Source organism: Penicillium robsamsonii, assembly GCF_028829455.1.
Source record: "Penicillium robsamsonii strain IBT 29466 chromosome Unknown utg000001l_segment0_segment0, whole genome shotgun sequence".
In the NCBI taxonomy this organism is placed as follows: Eukaryota; Fungi; Ascomycota; class Eurotiomycetes; order Eurotiales; family Aspergillaceae; genus Penicillium; species Penicillium robsamsonii.
Genome location: NW_026643219.1, coordinates 3,070,262 through 3,085,040, shown reverse-complemented (window position 1 = coordinate 3,085,040; position 14,779 = coordinate 3,070,262). Strand labels below are relative to the sequence as shown.

General features: G+C 48.1%; 6 protein-coding genes across 6 annotated transcripts; 4 read left to right on the top strand and 2 right to left on the bottom strand.

The window, feature by feature from the left end:
* Window positions 1-426: 426 nt before the first annotated feature.
* Window positions 427-816, top strand: N7447_001212 (uncharacterized protein; the record flags this gene model as incomplete). Its single annotated transcript, XM_057225488.1, has 2 exons — window positions 427-638; window positions 705-816. The coding sequence occupies 2 exons, from the start codon at window positions 427-429 to the stop codon at window positions 814-816; spliced, it is 324 nt and encodes a 107-aa protein (XP_057089504.1).
* Window positions 817-2,821: 2,005 nt separating this feature from the next.
* Window positions 2,822-3,786, top strand: N7447_001211 (VIT1/CCC1 transporter family protein; the record flags this gene model as incomplete). The annotated part of the gene is made up of 2 exons (XM_057225487.1): window positions 2,822-3,165; window positions 3,252-3,786. The coding sequence occupies 2 exons, from the start codon at window positions 2,822-2,824 to the stop codon at window positions 3,784-3,786; spliced, it is 879 nt and encodes a 292-aa protein (XP_057089503.1).
* A 309-nt stretch (window positions 3,787-4,095) lies between these two features.
* Window positions 4,096-4,497, bottom strand: N7447_001210 (uncharacterized protein; the record flags this gene model as incomplete). The annotated part of the gene is made up of 1 exon (XM_057225486.1): window positions 4,096-4,497. The coding sequence occupies one exon, from the start codon at window positions 4,495-4,497 to the stop codon at window positions 4,096-4,098; it is 402 nt and encodes a 133-aa protein (XP_057089502.1).
* Window positions 4,498-7,415: 2,918 nt separating this feature from the next.
* On the top strand, window positions 7,416-8,845 carry N7447_001209 (phosphatase PAP2 family protein; the record flags this gene model as incomplete). The annotated part of the gene is made up of 2 exons (XM_057225485.1): window positions 7,416-7,837; window positions 7,966-8,845. 2 exons carry the CDS (start codon window positions 7,416-7,418, stop codon window positions 8,843-8,845), a joined length of 1,302 nt encoding a protein of 433 aa, XP_057089501.1.
* Window positions 8,846-10,450: 1,605 nt separating this feature from the next.
* Window positions 10,451-12,480, bottom strand: N7447_001208 (phospholipid:diacylglycerol acyltransferase; the record flags this gene model as incomplete). The annotated part of the gene is made up of 3 exons (XM_057225484.1): window positions 10,451-10,616; window positions 10,686-12,093; window positions 12,169-12,480. 3 exons carry the CDS (start codon window positions 12,478-12,480, stop codon window positions 10,471-10,473), a joined length of 1,866 nt encoding a protein of 621 aa, XP_057089500.1. The 3' UTR covers window positions 10,451-10,470.
* A 255-nt stretch (window positions 12,481-12,735) lies between these two features.
* N7447_001207 (peptide alpha-N-acetyltransferase MAK3) lies at window positions 12,736-13,422 on the top strand (the record flags this gene model as incomplete). Its single annotated transcript, XM_057225483.1, has 2 exons — window positions 12,736-13,080; window positions 13,168-13,422. 2 exons carry the CDS (start codon window positions 12,736-12,738, stop codon window positions 13,420-13,422), a joined length of 600 nt encoding a protein of 199 aa, XP_057089499.1.
* Between the last annotated feature and the right edge of the window lie 1,357 nt (window positions 13,423-14,779).

The window sequence follows — 14,779 nt, the reverse complement described above, 5'->3', positions numbered from 1 at the left end:
CAGGGCCGATCAAAACTTACTCATCAAGTGGCCATGGTAGCCACAACACAGCCACGATGCGTGTCATTTCCCCTCGAATCAAACGTCACTTTCAACTCTAAAAAGGACCTGAAGGGGAACTGATGAAACGTCTCAAGCCCCTGACTTCCAGATCTCATATTCAGCCTTCTCTGGAATTTCAACGGCATTCCTGTGCATCCAGATCCACTCCAGGCAGCAACAGTGCCTAGAAAAGATCAGGCTCCAACTATTTTGCGAGACACCTTGTTCTTGGCATCTAGTCCAATTGTTCTTTTTTTTCCCCTGCGCCATTTTCTTCTTTTGATTCCAACCTAGTCCTCGGATCATCGTCTCGCCTTCCTCACATTTCAACATCCCGATTTATTAGACTTACATCATCCGGTACCCCGATAAACGACCCCCACCATGGGCGCCCGCAATCTCGTTCCCCTCATCCTGCTCCTCCTCTTCGTTGGCATCGTTGCCGCGGTCGGATATGTCGTCTACAGCATCATGCAGGATGTAGGCAAAAACACACGCGAAAAGATGGAGCGCAAGAATATTGCTTTCACCAGGGACGGCATGAAAGTGCAAGTAAAGGAGGTCAAAGACGAAGCCTATAAGGACCAGACCCAGAGGTGCGTTTTGTGTTCTTCTGTTCCCCTTGTTTATTCGCGCCGACTGACCCGCTCTTTTCCCCATAGCGTTCTGTACAACATGTGGAACCACACTTCCTTCCCCGCTTACAAGAGCCGGCTGTGGGATATGGCTGGCTCATCTTCGTCCGAACAAAAGAAGGCCGAAAAGCGCAAGTAGTACGTCGGACCTGCATCCTTTTCGATTATTCTGGTTCGACCGGACTGACTCGTTCCGCAGATTTCGCAACAATTATCTTCTCGTGGATTTACACTGGACATATTTTCTGCTTCTATCCCAATTCCATCTACAAGTTTCATTGCATGCTCTAGTCCCTGGCAAAGGGCTGGTTTCCAAAAATTGCGTGTATTTCGGCTCCGAGGGATAAACTTCTTTAACATTTCCACATTCTTGTTGATACCTATTTCTGATTCTCTTACTTTATGGTTCTGGCAAAAGCTTCATGAATGATGGCAGGCCCCTGATATATGATCTTACCTTCCATTTCAAACCTGCAATCACTATGCATCGTTCATTCACGTAAATCAACATGGGGTTCTAATCTTGATTTTGCTTCGAGATCGCCTGATTTAAGTTGTTCGGTGTACTGCATATTAACAAATTAAGTTTTAGGTTGGTGCCAATTAACTGGATTGGATTCTGATGGCCCTGGAAATAAATGTACTAGGCATCGTTCTAATCTATTGAACTGATACAGACACCATAGAACGGGAGATCCGCATTTCTAGCCGGATATCTCAAGGATCACTCCTCGATCTTCCACTATAGTTGTATTATCACTCTAGTAACTCTCCATCTTCGTCCTTTATGTTTTAGCCTTAGTGTGGGCCTAGCGACGTACATAGTAGCTCATCCTGGTTCAAAAGGAAGAACGGCTCTGGTTCCGGCTGCACACTACCACCATACCAGGTCGGCTTAATCAACTTCTTGGGCGTATCATCTCACCGCTTGTTGGTGAAAGCCATTTCCAAAGTCTTGGCCCACTGGACCCTGTTGTTCAAGCCCTCGAGCCCCCACAGCTCCTGCAGGAAGTGCAGGATTGGGCTAAGGCGTAGGCCGACTTATCGGCGTACATGGTACCTTGATCGTAGATGAGAAGATTAGCGGGTACCCAGGGCGAGATTATGAAGGCAGGGATACTGCGATGAAAGGTTAAGCAGAATATTTATATGACAAAGCTCGGGTTAAGATTAAGATGCATACTAGCCTCCCAGACGTATGAAGTCGTACGTAAAATAGTGGTTTGATGACATGCCTCTGAAGATGATATGTTCTTCGGGTTGAGGCACGGTGACTGAAGTGGGGACATGGTCTGCAAACCCTCCATGTTCGTCAAAGTTGATGATCAAAACACTGTATTCGAGTGCTAGTATTGCCTCATTTAGCATGGGGAGAACGGAACTGGTGCATTGTTCCAGTACTTAGAGCGACGTAGGGCATTATACAGGTGCTTGGCCATCTACTCTCCTGCTGCCATGTTGCTTGTAGGATGCATCGAGTCAACTGTTCAGCGTTCTGGATTCAGGTACGAGAATGAAGGCATGCCAGATTCCAGGTCATGGTATAGCTCGGTTGCATGGAGTCGGTCCATTGCGTTGTCTTGCACCCACTTGAGATTATCATTCGCCGAGCTGATTCGGTCTCCAACATGCAGAAACAAAAACCTACATAAATTAAACCGTTTTAGGAGCTTTAGGGGTGATCTAATATGCTGATATGCTAGCCCACGTGGTGACGGAGATTACGACTAAGCTATATGAAGTAATCTTGATATTAACCCCTCTTCCAGCCAACGGGTATAGTTTATACACGTGAGTCGTGGGGAGTCCGTGATTGTAAATGGCAGCTTCTGGTTGGTCTCAGAGCTCAAGTCAAGCACCGGGAGTCCCTCAAAGAGATCCACAAGGCTCCACACTAAAGATGGTCCTCGAATCAGCGTTGCACGTGCCCTGTCCATGAGGGGAATGCCAAGCACGTTGTCTTCCTGGTTCATTCGATAGGCTGTACGGAGTAAATGGGAGACTTCTTTGTCCAAAAGGCAGGGAAAACGCTCATGACTGCAGCGCGTGATCTAACTGGCTAGCCTTGCATCCCTCGCTTTCACTTAAACATTCCCTTCCTTTCAAGGGATGCATTTTGTTTCTTCAATCCCTCCAACCTCACCATGTCAATCAGTTCCGTGACCGGCCTCATGTCAAGTTATATGCCCCTCTCCGATCGCAGTCCTTCGGATGAAAAGGACCCTTCACAACTTCGACCCGATGTCGAGGCCGGTAAAACCACAACCCGCGATGACTCGGAGCGAAAACCTTCGCGCTTCATCGACGGTCGCACCGTGTCCGATGCCATCATCGGTCTTTCCGATGGCATGACGGTGCCTTTCGCCCTAACGGCTGGATTGTCGGCACTGGGCGATACCAAAATTGTTGTTTTCGGTGGACTCGCAGAACTCATCGCAGGAGCTATATCGATGGGACTCGGTGGGTATCTAGGTGCGAAAAGCGAGGAGTAAGCCTATCTAGACCCTAAAACCTATCTCTTATGCGAATACGCCAGGAGGGCTTCTGGGGATTTGAAAGCTGACATGTTTGTAGGGAGTCATACAAAGCTACATTGAAAGAAACAAAGACGCAGACCATGACAGATCCCGCCTCTGTGTCAGACACCATCTCCGACATCTTCGAGCCCTATGACTTGCCTTCTGAACTCGTCGCACAACTCAAAAACCATCTCTCCGATTCTCCTATGCTTCCATCTTTTCTCATGAACTTCCATCACACTCTGCCCGAACCGTCAGGCTCGAGGGCTATCGTTTGTGCTTTTACAATTGCCCTGGGATACTTCCTCGGTGGATTCATTCCTCTCATCCCATACTTTTTCGTCGGACCCAATGAAGCCTTCATCGCCCTGCGGTGGTCTATTGCCACCATGGTCATTGCGCTCTTTATCTTCGGATATGTAAAGACATGCTTTGTCAGTGGCTGGCGTGGTCGTCGAAATGTCCGTAAGGGTCTCATTGGAGGTATACAAATGGTACTGGTTGGTGGTATCGCCGCTGGTTCTGCGATGGGGCTGGTGAAGGGCTTCCAGATGCTGGCTGGTGGGCCTGAAGACAGCAAGCATGACTGAATGGCCATCGAAATTTCTTTCCCGTTTCACGGGTTTGGCGCTGGGCGGCTTTTTACTATGCTTGATTTGCGACGATACATCGGCTGGCGTTTGGGTTTATTTCCTCTTGATTTACAAACTGTCCAACTAAAACAGAATGAGGACTTGAACACAGTTCCTCAATTGCTACTTTCCTCCTAGTCAATGATTCCAGTAACAATATAGCGGCCATGAATACTAGGATCCTGTTTCCCCATGATATTGTCAGTCCTAACATCACCAAGTGTAAAAACTGTCGCCAAGCACCAGAGGAGAGCGAAGGAGAACGTTCTATGCCAGTCCTTCCTGCTTCCCATGAAGCAAATCCTTCTGCTTCTTGTAACTTTCGTCTTTGCTATTCACTATCGCTTCCTTTTCTAGCGCCTCCAGAAGATCAAGCACGTAGTCTTGGCAATTCCACCCCCGAATCTCATTGTGAACGGTGACTTGACTAGCGACAGTCTTGATAGTGTTGGTTTTGGCGACGTCCACATCATAGAGAGGAAGCAACTCCACCAGTTTTTCCGATTGTCGGACATCTCTTGTTTCCAGCTCATAGCGGAACCGACCATCTGATCCCGTCACTTGGAGCAAAACTTTGTCTTCGTCTCGGGGCGCATTGATGAACACACCCCAGTGTTTGTAAACACCATCGCTGTTGCTGATGGAGGCATATATTGAAACCGACGACATATTGAACGCAGTGAATGGCAAGGTAATGCTGTGGGTTCTTGATCATTTGTATGAGAGCAGTATTCCTTGGCTGTGCTTACTCTGATATGTGGAGTGGATATAAGGCTTTGGCATGAAGTGGTAAGGAAGATGGTGATTGCATGCACAATATATATATCAAATCCTTTTCTGTTCAGCAGATGCAGACTCTTAAGATAAGCGCCATGCATGAGGCACAAGTCTCAATAGGTATAATCAGGTCACATGTCAGCGTATATAGCAAGCCTATACTTGGAAAAGCACACGACCACCAGGGTGTGGACCCATAAAAATTTATTTCCTATTTTTTTTGGGTCTCGAAACAAGTTGTCACCTACTCCGTACCATATATATATACTTATCCTGGTGGCCCGATAGAATAGTTGATTACGTGAATTACAGCTTGACTTCATATCTATAGCGCAGCTCTTTGCCACTGCATATTAGCATTGAAAATGAACGCCGCGTATAGGTATTAGCCAGGCTTATTGCATGCTCAAAGTACCGGGAATTACGCGACAGGCAAGCATATCACAGGCATTTGCCAATACCCTTGTCCGAATGGGGAGAAGGCTTGTTCTCGAGGGTTTCCCTAATAGACTTGGTGTGGCTATTATAAGACTTGACGGGGAGTATAACTATGGCCTGTTCCGACCTTTGGAGCACGAGTCAATGTTTGAATAATAAGGTCACGACGAAGTATATCATCTGAATCGGCTACTATTTTTAGTTTCGAAACAGCGCCTTCCTCGAAAGCTAGATTTATAAGTAATGATGTCAAATGCACATGGGCAAGACTTATGTAGTCATACCCCGCTGACCGCATCGGGTTTGCGGGGATGTAAGGTGATGGCCCTGGTAGGATCTACGACGCAGAAACGTCGATCTTGGTATTGCGGATCAGGTGAGCACGGGTGTGTCAACGGGAATTAATTATTGTGAAAGGCCATTAATATGTGGAATGTCACCCCGTGCGATACGAAGGGCTCAAAGAGTTAGGCAGCGACCTCACCGAGTCATAGAATAAGCAGCTTAGAGATATCTCATTCTTGACCTGCACCCAAGCCCCGATGAGGTTTAGGAAGGCGTACCAAACCTCCCTGTTGGGATATTACAACTTGACTTCATATCTGTGGCGCAGCTCTACACATCAGCCTTGCATCATTTCTAAGCTTGAACCCACATCTAGGCAGCCGCCCCCCAGACACGAATACGAAAGTGTGCTGTCGTATTTGAAAGATGAATACATAAACTAAAATAAGAAATAAGTCTTGGGATATTTAGGCAACGTTATAGAATCACATACACAAGTGTTACCCCGTACAGCTTACGGAGCAACAGCTGCCTATATTGTACAATGCCTAGGGAGCTTTGACGCTAGATAGATAAAAGTCAAGAGGTGATTGGCTGCGGTCGCGCGACACTTGAATTCTGAAACGCATGTGTACCACCCCCAAGGGGTGGAAAGTATATTCAATCACAGCTGTGCCGTCTTTTTACGGCAGAGATGCTGTACACTGTTTATATCAGGAGGCTGGTTTATCCCCTGAGGGGTTAGCCGTTATCCCCTGAGCACAGGGCATTAGATAACCTGCACATCCTCATCTAAGCGCTGGCCCCATGTAAAACGGCCCTAATGGTGTGACGTTTTCTCCTAACCGGTTTAGACTGGTCAAACTGGGACTCTCGAGTGTTGATAGTGTGTGGCTTGGGGCTGAGTCTTAATGTCATAGAATATAGCAGCTAGACGTTAGCCGTTAGTTGATAGCCTCAATATTAGTGTTTTGAATCACCAGGACGACGGTTGAGCTGGTAAGGATATTACAAGCTGTGCATAAGCGAAATTAGGGAGTTCTGATGTTACTGGGACCCGACGATGCCAGTGGGGGCGAAGTAAAGGCAGCCAATCAGACCCCGACGATGGATCTTATATGGAAAATTTGCGAAAATTTACGTTCCAGCTGTAATTTTGATCAATATTACGGAGTATGTAATATTTAATTTTAACCTTGGAACCTTGGAAAGTTGAAGACGCAAGTCGTTAGGTCACTAGTTTAGTATATTCATAAACTATATAAAAGTTAAGAGCATCACGGATTATAAATTGTAGAGATATTATCGGGAGTCCCGGAGTCTTCTGCATAAAAAGACTAACATGTCGGAGCATTGGCATCACAAAGTCCGAGATGTGCCCACGGGCAGAAATGTGATCTCCGTTCTCCGTTCCGTGGCTTCCGAGTCAAATTATTTGTATTATTAAATACTGCCGAGGGCTCCGGTCAGAATTGCAATGACATCTGGAGATAGATGACTAGAGATACTCAAGTGCTTCAAATGTTATACTCTGCACATCTGAAGAAGGAAAAGAAGATAAAAAAAAAAGTAAAATGCCCAACTCCATACTAGTGACGCCATACATACCTACAATAGGACTAGTAGACACATAGCATAGTGTAATTAAAGTTGTAATACCAGGAAAATTACACCTAAAATTTAGATATTGGTAAATACGAATACGCTCAATACTTCAGCCCATGGGTGAAATCCAGGTCTTTTCTTCCCCTTCTTCCCATCTCTTCTTTAATTAATATTCTCCGTTCCAGGGCTTCAAGTGGTCTCCTTGGTTTTCTCGAGTTCTGTCTATCCTGGGTTTTCTCGGTTGCGCCCTTTTTCTCCTTGCATCCCGACCCTTGTCAACGTGACCTCCTGAGTTCCCTGGGACGCCCCTCGACCCTATTCTTCGCCTCCCTATCGGTCCATCTCAACTTTTGATGAGCCTTTCTTCCGGCTAACGATAAACCTCCTTCCGCTACGCGAATTCCTTCCGTCTTACCCCGCGGAATTCCTTCAACTATCCCTTTTCCACGCGATCCGGAGTCTCCTGGAGGAGAATCGTAAATATGAGCGCCTCCTACCCGTCATGGAAAGATCGCACGCAGAATCAGTTTGGAAAGCTTCAAATCCAAATACCATGGCGCTCATTCCAGCTTTTGGTACCACATCGCATGCGTCGCAAGCTCCGGTCCAAACTCCGTAGCCGCCTCTCACCCACCTCGTCCATCTCGAGATTGCAAACCTCCTTCTCGCCTGTCGACACCCTCAGATCCTTGCAATCACACCGATGGACAATGTACGACTTCCAATACTTGTTGCTCCTCATCATCGGCTTTTTCTCCTTGACAATTATCCAGTCTCCTGGTCCACTGGGAAAGACGGCGATTGCCACCGGACTTCTGTGCTCTCTCCTCATGCCAATTACCCGCCAGTTTTTCTTGCCTTTCCTCCCCGTTGCTGGGTGGCTTATCTTCTTCTATGGATGCCAGTAAGTTGTGCTTCCCGTTGAGTTTCCTTGTAACCAATGCGCCTGCCAAGTCCTTGTGGCGTGAGCGGGATGTGCGGGGATGTGGACGCGACACAGGATGGGAACTTGGCTAACATATGTTTCTCTAGGTTCGTTCCAAGCGATTGGCGGCCTGCCATTTGGGTCCGAGTGTTACCAGCCATGGAAAACATCCTGTACGGTGCCAACATCAGTAACATTCTATCCGCCCACCAAAATGTAGTGCTTGACATTCTGGCATGGATTCCCTACGGACTCTGCCATTACGGAGCGCCATTTGTCGTTTCACTGATCCTTTTCTTCTTCGGTCCCCCGGGAACTACCCCCCTGTACGCTCGGACTCTTGGATACATCAGCATGACCGCGGTCTTCGTTCAGTTGGCTTTCCCATGCTCGCCACCCTGGTATGAAAATCTGTATGGTTTGGCCCCGGCCGACTACTCGATGCAGGGAAACCCAGCTGGTCTTGCTCGCATTGACAAGCTGCTTGGTATTGATCTCTACACCTCGGGCTTCAAGCAGTCCCCTGTTGTGTTTGGAGCATTCCCTTCGCTCCATGCTGCCGACTCCACCCTAGCAGCATTGTTCATGAGCCACGTCTTCCCGCGATTGAAGCCCCTCTGGGTCACCTACACTCTATGGATGTGGTGGGCTACCATGTATCTTTCTCACCACTACGCAGTTGATCTGGTCTGCGGTGGCCTACTTGCCACAATTGCCTTCTACTTTGCCAAGACCCGATTCCTGCCGCGAGTCCAGGCGGACAAGATGTTCCGGTGGGACTACGACTACGTTGAGATCGGTGACTCTTCTCGCGAAGGAGGGTATGATCTTGCTAGCTTGGATGGCGACTTCAACTTGGATAGCGACGAGTGGACCGTGGGCTCTTCTTCGTCCGTTTCCTCCGGGTCACTGAGCCCCGTGGACGATCATTACACCTGGGAAAGCGAAACTCTCACCTCGAACCACGACATCGAGGCTGGACGCTAATCCTCGAGCCTCATTTACACATGTGGCTCGGCACAGTCCATTCTTGCATCTCCTGCTTTCAAATCGGCGTTTTATGTTTGACGACAATGTTTGGGAACATTATCTGCATCGAGCAATTTTTCGGCCCCTTAAGGTTTTTTAATAAACCTCCGGTTCGCGCGGTACTTCCGCCTCGAGCTGAAGGTACACTTCACCTTTGGCTGTACATGCCTCGTCACCCCACTTTGGGCTGACAACTCCGTCTATAATATTAATATCAGTGACGGGAGGGATCGGGTCTTGTTCACCTGCCTGTATTCACCAATCCCCCCCCGGCACCGCCACCTTTGGCAACATTCGCTTGTACACATTCTCGGACGCCCTCGGGCGATCCCCTTTATTTTTTCTGACCCATGTCTCTCGCTACGACTTTATGAACTGGACGAGCCACCTTTTTTTTTTTCTTCGGCTCGTCCAGATGAACAAATATTTTTTTACCATTCGTGTCGCTCGCTCATCATCGCTCATCATCGGCGTCTGGGAACTTTAAACTGTTTTTTCGGAGAGATGAAAAGTTTCGGCGCATTCTTCGGCGCTTTTTGCTGCACCACCACTCGCTGTGCACTAGACGGATTTTTGAATACTGGCTGTTTTACGACATTTTGCATCGGCACAAGGGTTTTCAAAAAGATCGTCTCGGTCTACCCTATGTGTCCACGCCTGGCAGGTGATTAATCGGCGTTGACGTGTGGATTCTTTCCGTGTGGGTACACGCAAAGATCCGAGGAAAGGAAGGGGGACATTGAAAGCGGAGACTCTGGGCTCGAGTCACCATGGCAGCTAGGGTGAACGGGACTTTGGTACCTTTGACGGAGGCCATAACCCCCCTCGAGCTTTGCCCATTCTCTTCGATTTTGGCTATCGAGCATGAAGTTGATCCAACCTAATGCATCCACGCCTCCCATCACACCCTTACGACTTACTCGTTTCCTCGGGTTGGGTTGCCTCTGTTGCCTCTTTATCGTTACTTTTGGCGATGAGATCCTGTTGGGTCCACGGATATTGCTAGCATTATTTTTAATCGGCGTATTGAGTCAATGAATAATTGTACATTATCTACATTTCTGGGTTTTGTTGTACATAGTAGACGCATGGTGTAGCATACAGAATTCAAGTTAGAGCTATTCGAACCTTCATCTGGTCCAATGTGAAGAGAACAGCCCCGCCTGTGTGATAAGAACTATTCACACTGGATGGGACATGTTGTGGTGATCCTTACTTTTCGCGGCCAATAAAGAGTACAGCTCCGTCGATCACACGGGATCAGTTGATGGTGGTAGCTTGCATATGTCACTATGTTTCGGGCTTGAAAAGAAGCCGTATCCGTGCTTATCCGTGATACGGATACGGGCTTGTTAACGTGGCTTGTTTGAGTGTTCTAATACCACAAGCTAGTAATTGAATCAATACTTGCCATCGAAATATAATGTATTCATATAAGGGTTTGTCGTAAAGAAATGTACAAGAAAGCTCATAAGCAAAAACCCCGTCTAGAAAACCCCAGATATCTAAAACGGAGGTATGTGTATCAAAACGTGAAATAGAAGAACAATTATCCACAACAGTCATAAGGAAACCCATTTGATCTATTCTTCATCAAAGATTTGTACACGATCCGCATACTCGCGGATTCTGGAGACGAAAGTCTCTTCGATTAAATCGCCTTTGCCGCCAGCGACACGGAGAAGAAGGTCGTTGAGTGAGGCGCGGCCTAGGATATCCACGTGGTCACCTGTATGAAGTTAGTCGTCTGTTATATGGTGTGGGAAAGAGTAGGGAGCGAGGCAAAGAAAAAACATACCGGTGTTGGGACCACCGCGGGGTGAGAAGCGATCAGGCTCGTGAGGCATCTCAAAGACCTTGATCTTTGTGCCGGCTGGGTTATAACGCTTCATGCGCCAGCCTTTGGCGCACATGTAGCCCGTGCTAAGCAGGTTCACAGTGCCATCGCCCTCACCCATTAAAACGCCGTGGTCAACGCCCTCGTTATTGGTGATGGTGGTGTCCATGCTGACCTTGAGGTTTACCAGTGGGTCGGGCTCCTCCTGGTAGAAGTAGCTGCGCTCGGTGGGTTTGCCTACGCCATAGAAGCAATATATCTTCATGTCTGGGGCGAGGGGCAGGCGCGACTCTAGAGGGTTGAGCCAGGTGCGCGGGTCCTTCTCGTTAGCTTCGACCTCGCGTTTCGTATGCGCGACGCCATGCGAGTAGCTATTTAGAACCTGGTTCCGGTACCAATCCTCGCTGTGCTCCAGGAGGTACTGTAGACTCTCTGTCGTGGTAAGATTGCGTTGTGTCAAGGTTGAGTTAGAGTCTTGGAAGCGGAGCAGTTTGCCAAAGGTCAGGGGCTGACCTGGTTGGTCATCTGGTGCCCAGGTTGAGTTTCCCCATATGGCCTCACCACCTTTTGGTAGCATACTGGAGATACCGGGCATCGCACGGAAGATCTCCGCGCGTTCCTCTTTCGATAAGAATTTCTCCAGTCCATACACAGCAAAGGCGTTCAGTTGCGCAGTATCCCGCATTTCTCCGGATAGAACGGCGGTCAATCCCTTGACGGCGCCTAGCATGCAGCCGCTGATGTTGACCCACGAGTCGATATGTTTGTTAACCCAGTCTTTGCCGCCCTTTCCGTGTTCCTCGCTCTCTACCCACTTGAAGAAATATAATACCACCTGAGATCCCATGCTGTGCGATGCTAGTGTGATCTTCTCGCCCTGTACCTGCACCGCGGTCTCGATGTAGGACTTGAGTCGAGTGAAATACCTATCACGGACTTCAAGGTTGAGATATGAGAGTCGCCAGTCGTACGCAGCTGTAAACGCATTGGTCGGATCATAGCCAATTGTCGCCAGATTCTCCAAGATTTTATTCCATATCCAATATCCCGTAATAAAGAAATCCGTGGCATCGAATCCCTGCGCCGCACGGAGCTTAATGCCAGGCGGGTCAAGGCCTGTATCCCGATCGAGCATGACATGGTTCTTCCATTCAGCTTTGTCCATGACTAACGCCCTCATCATGCTCCAGCTGCCCCATAATCGTCGGCGGAAGTATTGTCGCGAAGTTTCCCCCGTGCCCCAGCTCTCTAAGCCAGTTGAGATAACTCCGGGGATCATCACGACGGGGTGTTTGGCTTCTACTCCCAGAGCTTGAAGTTGTAATCCAACAGCAAACGAATCATAACTGACGGTATCGCGTTCGTGTTGCTATGTATCCCATTGAGAGTCAGTCACATGGTAAACAGCTGTAGAGATAAGAGCACTCCCTTGGAAAGCACGTACCGAGAATTCTTTCACGTCACTGACAATTCCCTGTGGGATAGCCTCAATCCATGAATCGAGATTCAGGTCCATGAGCGAATCCAAGCTTATGACCTCATGCTGGTTCGCGAAGAACAATGCGAAGAAGATGCCGAAGATCCCGCCTAGCATGAAGATGAACCCATTGCGGCGTTTACTCCGTGGCTTGATAACTATCTGTTTCACTTTTGCATCATCAAACTCCGCACGAAGCTGTTCTTCCTGAGCTCTTGTATCTCCGCTGATTTTGTCAGAGGGCGGGACCTTGTCCTTGCCCATGCGGCGGCGGAACATAGCGATCACCCGCGAGGAAGGGAGAAGAGAGGGGGGGGGGGGCGTAATCGATTGGAATAATTATTGGCGAAGGCAATAAAATTGAAGAAAAAGAAAGAAACAAGAGGAGGAAAGGGACACCAAAAAAACACGGAAGTGCATAAAGTCCGTGAACGGACGGATCGGCATCACATGGCAGAGAGTTAACTTTCTTCGACGACCCCCCACCCTCCGTCAACTCCAACCATATCAGCCCACTTCAATGACATCGCTGTAATGAGCAATGCTCCCGATCTTCGCTATGTGCGATACGAAAAGTCGCGCGAAAATGAGTATGTCGCCGCAATGCGCCAGCTGATCTCCAAAGATCTGTCCGAACCCTACAGCATCTACGTCTACCGCTACTTTCTATACCAATGGGGCGACCTGTGTTTCCTCGCGATGGACGATAAGGACGAGATGGTTGGGGTCGTGGTATCCAAGCTAGAGCCACACCGCGACGGTCCGCTGAGAGGGTATATCGCCATGCTGGCCGTGCGCGAAGAGTACCGAGGCCGGGGAATTGCAACCAAGCTAGTGCGTATGGCTATCGATGCTATGATCGAGCGGGATGCAGATGAGGTACGTCCACACAGCGGAGATGGCTTTTGGTTCCCAGATGGATTGGTATTGAGGGTATGGAGAGCTGACTTGTACGTGTTTGGGCAGATCGTCCTCGAAACCGAAATCACCAACACCGGCGCGATGAAACTGTACGAGCGGCTGGGCTTCCTCCGTAGCAAACAGCTCCACCGATATTACTTGAATGGCAACTCGGCCTACCGGCTTGTGCTCTATCTCAAAGAAGGCGTGGGCGCGATTCGGACGGGAGTTGTTGATCCCTATGGTCTTCCACCATCAGTACCCGGTTTACCTGACGCATGTGGAGGACATTCTCATGCGAATATGGGGTCATTGGTTTGATTTTTGGTTGTATGCAGCGCTATGAAGTTTCCTCGTTGCTCTGTCAAGCTGTGCTGGCATGACATGTCATGATAATTATGGGAAATGACCAGAATAGATATACCTCACAGGAGCTGGCGTCCTTGTGGAACTTATATTGTATAGAAATATAAATTGCCCGAGAAGTGTGCCAAATAGCTGATCTGCCCTGGTTGAGGATATATCATCTAAGACGGATGCGATACCTACTTCTACATCGTATCTCTATGATGTGTAACGTGCAGACGTACGGTCCCATGCGTAGGGCAGAAGCTTCCAAATTTGACGTAGCCAATCTACTAAAATATAGGGTACTGGTGTCCGAATAACAAGAGTGGTCGGTCGTGTATGCGACTTCTCTCCTGAACGACGTAGGACTTGAAAAATCTGATGGATCGGACTCAAGATGATATAAGGCACATTATATGTAAGATAACGCCCCGGTGTCTTTTTTTTTTGAATGTTGTTTGTTGGAGTCTTTCCAGCTGTGTTCCTAGGAGTCTTCCTAAAAGTCTCTTTCGATGTCTCTTCTTTACACATTTTCCCTTCTCGTTATATAGCTAAAGGGATAATGAAGAACAGTACGGAGTACATACGGCCTATCTTCGACAATATAAGCAGTAAAATCATACGTAAAGATGCCTTTTATGCCGGGGATAGAGTAAAAGTAAGAACAATAAACCTTGAAATCCAGGCGTTGGCGTATATTGGGGGTTCAAGTCAGGGTATAGTTCCCGAGGTTGCTATGTAGGAAACTTCGCCTCTATCTCCCCTTTGTTACTTGCTCCTTCATTTCTCCTGCAAAGAGAAACTCTTCAAAACATCACTCCATGCCTCTCTCAACGTCATGTCTGGCCCCAGCGACTTTGACCACCTTTCCAGCACCTCCTTCTACACTTCGCCTCCCTAGAGGTGAATGCTGGAAACGATGACATATAAAAGTGCATAATATAGTTAGTCATCTATGTCCGCAGAAATTGTTGAAAACGCGGGTTTTATCATTTTAGGAGTTTTCAATATCTGCCATTTATACCATAGCTTGTTCGTACGCCACATTTCTGTAACCGATAACTGTGGGGGCTGATTGGATCAGGGGGACCAACTGCTGAATATATTGACCTGAAGTAGGACCGACCTATGGGATTTCATGGTGGCATAGGCGATCTGGATCTGAAGGATCTACGGCCAACTAGCGAGAGATTGGGCAGCAAACAGACTGTGTATGAGGGCTTTTAAGGACCATCACGGCAGCCGGCCCAATTGGGGTACGGCCTCCACCATAGCCCTCTGCCTTCCTATTCGACTCGTACCTACATAGGTAACGTGTAGCATATAAGAA